The 4,260-nt window shown below is 46.1% G+C and overlaps 1 protein-coding gene across 2 annotated transcripts in view; it reads left to right on the top strand.

Annotated features, from left to right (window-relative positions):
* The first annotated feature begins 2,347 nt into the window (after nt 1-2,347).
* Nucleotides 2,348-4,260, top strand: part of PGGT1B (protein geranylgeranyltransferase type I, beta subunit) — a 60,998-nt gene continuing 59,085 nt past the window's right edge. For both annotated transcript variants that reach the window (XM_015416296.1, XM_015416294.1), the window contains exon 1: nt 2,348-2,495. In XM_015416296.1, coding sequence (XP_015271782.1) covers nt 2,396-2,495 — 100 coding nt within the window. In that variant the 5' untranslated portion in view covers nt 2,348-2,395. The remainder of the gene's footprint in view (nt 2,496-4,260) is intronic.

The following is a 4,260-nucleotide window of genomic DNA, read 5'->3' as shown; positions in this document are numbered from 1 at the left end:
AAAGGCTGTATATAAAAATAAGTCAATTATTTCTTAGATCCTTTGCATATTGCTTTCTTACTTTCAGAAACCAAAGTTCTCATTGACGCATAGTATTTTCAAAATAAAATTTGTTACATTATTTCTTCTTCAGCTTGTTTATTGGCTGACACTCATGTACCTCAGTTTACCATAGAAATGTACATTGCTGATAGATACATTTGGTGTTCAGATCTCAGACTTCTCAGGTGGGGAGGTAGATCACCCTAAGGAGTGCTGGGAAAATATGAATTATTTTTTAGCTGCCTCCGAGACAAACTGTTAAGTTGCCAGTTTTGACTTCCACATTCCAATCTATATCAAATAGTTATGTTCTGCTTTACTTTGAATGGTATCTTGCAGAAGCAATCTCTCATACTTTTCTGTAGGGTTTTTAATTCTGTAGAGCAGGAACTCTTAAACTGTGGTTTAGAGCATACTTTCTGGTAGCTTGCAAGACAAGGGGTTGAATCCAACAGTGGCCTAGAATTATTATCATTATTTATTTGGCTATTTATATCCTGCTCTTCTTGCTGAGACTCAAGATGGATAAGCAGAAACCACATCTCACTGAATAGGATGGGTGGGGACTGATAACTACACACCCTCTTCCCTAGCTGCTGCCCCTTCTCACAAAACCATTCTGGAGCCTTGTTATAAGGGCTTCCAGAGGGAGGATGCAGGGAGGGTATGTTCTGCCAATAGAACTGAACTGCCATATGATAGTATCCAAATAATCAGAAACATAGAGTGATATACAGAAGGCCTTTTCCAGAACATATGCCGCTAAATATTGAATTAAAACTGAAGTTCTCTTGCACTGTAGAAAAGCTGAACTCAATATATGTGAGAAAGAGAGGGGAAATATTGCTAAGTTCTGGGTAACTGTTTCAAAGTTTGCATCTGTTTTATATCCAGGCCTTTAATAATAATAATCTTTCAATTTATTAATCACTCAATCCTGCAGAGCTGCTGGCTCTGAGTGATTTACAGATACACATTCACAAGGGACTAACAATGATTCATAGGGGTAAGGGAGGACAACACATATAAATCTTTAAATCGCACATGTTCGCAGCCAACGGGGATTTTGTTTCAGCTGTAGACTAGACATGTTCCAGATGGCATTTTCCCCTCTGCTTGGTTTGATGACGTCAGCTTTTCTCCAGGACTGCTTTGAGTCACAACGCCGCACTGCCACTGCCTGGCTGGAACAGCCTTCTTGATGCCGAAGAGATCTTTCTAGGCTTCCGATCTTACGAGCTGGACATTCCATTCGTCAGCTAACACCTCCCCCGCCAGGGGGTTTAGTGTGCCCACCCTCTCTAAGGAGTGGTACCCATTTTATCTACTCACCGAAGCTTTTGAACTGCTGGGTAGACGGTGAGCTGGTGACAAGACTGGTAGCTCACACCAGCACGGGCTAAAACTGACAGCAGTTCTGTTCAGCTCAGATGTTACTTATAACCAGAGGATAAATCCCCTGTGCCACCACCAGTTTTCCTCATTAGCTGGAGGTAAACAATACACAGTCAGTGCTGGGAGGGGGGAGTGGAAGTAGTCCATGGTGGATCCATCTTTAAGAAAGTTGATGTGGTAGTGGACAGTGCCATCTAGTTGCAACTAACTTATATAGCGATCCTATAGCATTTTCAAAGCAAAATAAGTTCAGAGGTGGTTTGCCATTGTCTGGCTCTGGGTTGTGACCCTGGACCTCTTTGGTAGTCTTCCAGCCAAATACTAGCCAGGGTCAATGTTGCTTAACTTTGGAGATCTGACAGTCGGAGTAGCCTGTGCTATTTAGGTTGGGGAGGGGGGAACCAATGCTGCAGCCTGCAGACGACCCATTATAGTCACTGGCCATTCTAGAAACAAGTCTAGAAGAGGAGAACGTAAGGAGTCCAGTTCTAAGATGAGTTTGTGACTATAGGATCGTTAAGGATCATCGGGCTCCCTACGAGACCCACATAAAGCTGTAGCCTCCGTTATGCTGTATTTTCCCACGAAGATTCATATCTATCCTATGGAAGTCTCAGGGCCTTTGTATACATTCGGCTATTGCCATCCGTGCCGAAGGCTTGCATTGGAAGCGCTCAGCGTGGTGAACAGCCGGCCGCAAACCGCGCAAGCTGTTGCGAAACTACTACTCGGTTCCCGCCGCTAAAGCCGGGCCCCGCCTCCCCGCCGCAGGGGCGGGGCCGACCGCCTCCTCCGGCTGCTCCTCCCGTGAGCGCTGATACCCCAATTAGAAGAGCGCGCGGCCCGTGCCACGTGACTGGATGCTGCCGGCGGCGGACGTTGCGCGCGAGGCTAGGGGAGCGGTTGGCCAACATGGCGGCAAGCGCTGTGCTCGGGGAAGTAGAGGGGGGCTTCGGCGATGGGGAGCGGCTGGATTTCCTCATGGAGCGGCACGTGCGGTTCTTCCAGCGCTGCCTCCAGATCTTGCCCGAGCGCTACTCGACCTTGGAGACAAGCAGGTACGGGGAGGGAGAGCTCTCGAGCGGTGCCATCGAATGCGGGGCTCTGAGGCGCCCGGTAATTGTGACCTGAGATGACCGAGCATCCGGTCAGACTCTCTGTGGGGGGGGGGGGCTCTTCCTCTGACTGCTTCTCGTGGTCTGTGGTGCGAAGGGGGTCGCAGCAGCCTCCGAGCGGAGTATTCCGGAACGTGTTCCGTGCCTAATTCCGACAGAAGCCTCGGTGACTCGCAAGTTCTTACGCGCCTAGCCCTTGATGCTGCAGGGCGAGCTGTGATTGCTGAGTGCTGACGGAGACTCACTCTGTCGTTCGGGAGGGCAACCTTGTAGGTCTGCAATAGATTCAAGTTCAGTAGCACCTTAGAGACCAGCAACATTTTTGGGGTATAAGCTTTCGAGAGTCAAAGCTTGCTTTCTTCACTCTGTGTATGTTCAAGAGTTTTTGTTCTCGTCTGCTCTGTAGCAGCTGAAGATAAGCTGTGGTAGAAACCAAACCTTGTCTGAGCAGTGAATAATGGTGGCTGATGCTTTCTGTTTCCTTTATTGTGTATACGTTTCTGGGGGTGGTGTCACATTTCCCTGGAAGAATTGGGTAGAGAGGTGGTGTAGTTCCGTGGGAATGAGAACAAACGTTACAAGGGGTCCCCCAAATTGTTGAGTATTCTCTTCAAAGATGTTGTGTGCTGCGCTATATCTTGTTTTACTGGAAACAGTATACCATATTTACAAACTTTCTCATCCGTTTTGTTTTTCTTCTCCCTTCTGTTACCCCTACTAGCTTTTAGTTTGATCTGTACTGTGCACAGGGAGTGGAAAGCTGCAATTCCTCCCTTCCCTTCCACATTTATTTTATCTTCTTTCTAAACAGGGTTTTTTGGTTATAAAAATGCCGTCAAGTAGCTTCAGGGACACAGCTTGGGAAAACTCTGTGACATTAGTGGCCAATCTATAGTACAAGCTGAGGGTCCTGCCAGTGTACTTAGAAGACCTGTGGTCTTGCTGTGATCAGGATTACCCTCCTGTTGTCACTCTGACATTGTACAGCTTTCATGGTCCTGACAAGTAGTTGCAAACCAAATCAAGATGTGGATGGCAGGAGCTGACTGCATTCAAAAGAATATTTGCTGTATACTTATAGTGACCCTTATTTCAGAAGATCCAAAAATGCCCCTTTGAACCCAGTGAGACTACCTTTTTTAGTGAGAAAAAACTTAAAACTTAAACTGTATATAAAAACATCCCTAGAAATTTAAGGCAGAAAATGTGTTGAACTGTTTTCAGAAAATCTGTTGGTAGCGTTTGGCATCCTAAGTTGTTGGACAGCAATACAGGCATATTTTTAAAAGTTTGTGTGGGTTTGGAACTTGACTTTGGTTCCACATATACCACCTTTTAAGATATATACAAATGTACCATGGGAATGGTGATATATGTGGGAGATACAAAGGGATAACATGGTAAAAAGTTGTGGAAGTGGACTGGGGAATGGAACTGACAGCAAGCAGCAACCAGGGCAGACATGATAGAGGTTTATAAAATCATGCATGGCATGGAGAGGCTGGGCAGGAAGAAACTTTTCTCCGTCTCCCATAATACTAGAACCCATGGACATCCCCTGAAGCTGTAGGGTGAGAGATTCAGGACAGACAAAAGGAAGTATTTCTTTACTCAGCATATAATTTCTGGAACTTTCTGCCACAGGATGTGGTTATGGCCACCAGTTTGGAAGTCTTTAAAAGGGGAGTGGACAAACTAAAACTAGAGC

This window comes from Gekko japonicus, unplaced genomic scaffold (assembly GCF_001447785.1).
Source record: "Gekko japonicus isolate JY-2015 unplaced genomic scaffold, Gekko_japonicus_V1.1 scaffold692, whole genome shotgun sequence".
NCBI lineage: Eukaryota > Metazoa > Chordata > Lepidosauria > Squamata > Gekkonidae > Gekko > Gekko japonicus.
This window is presented reverse-complemented; position numbering and strand designations above follow the sequence as displayed.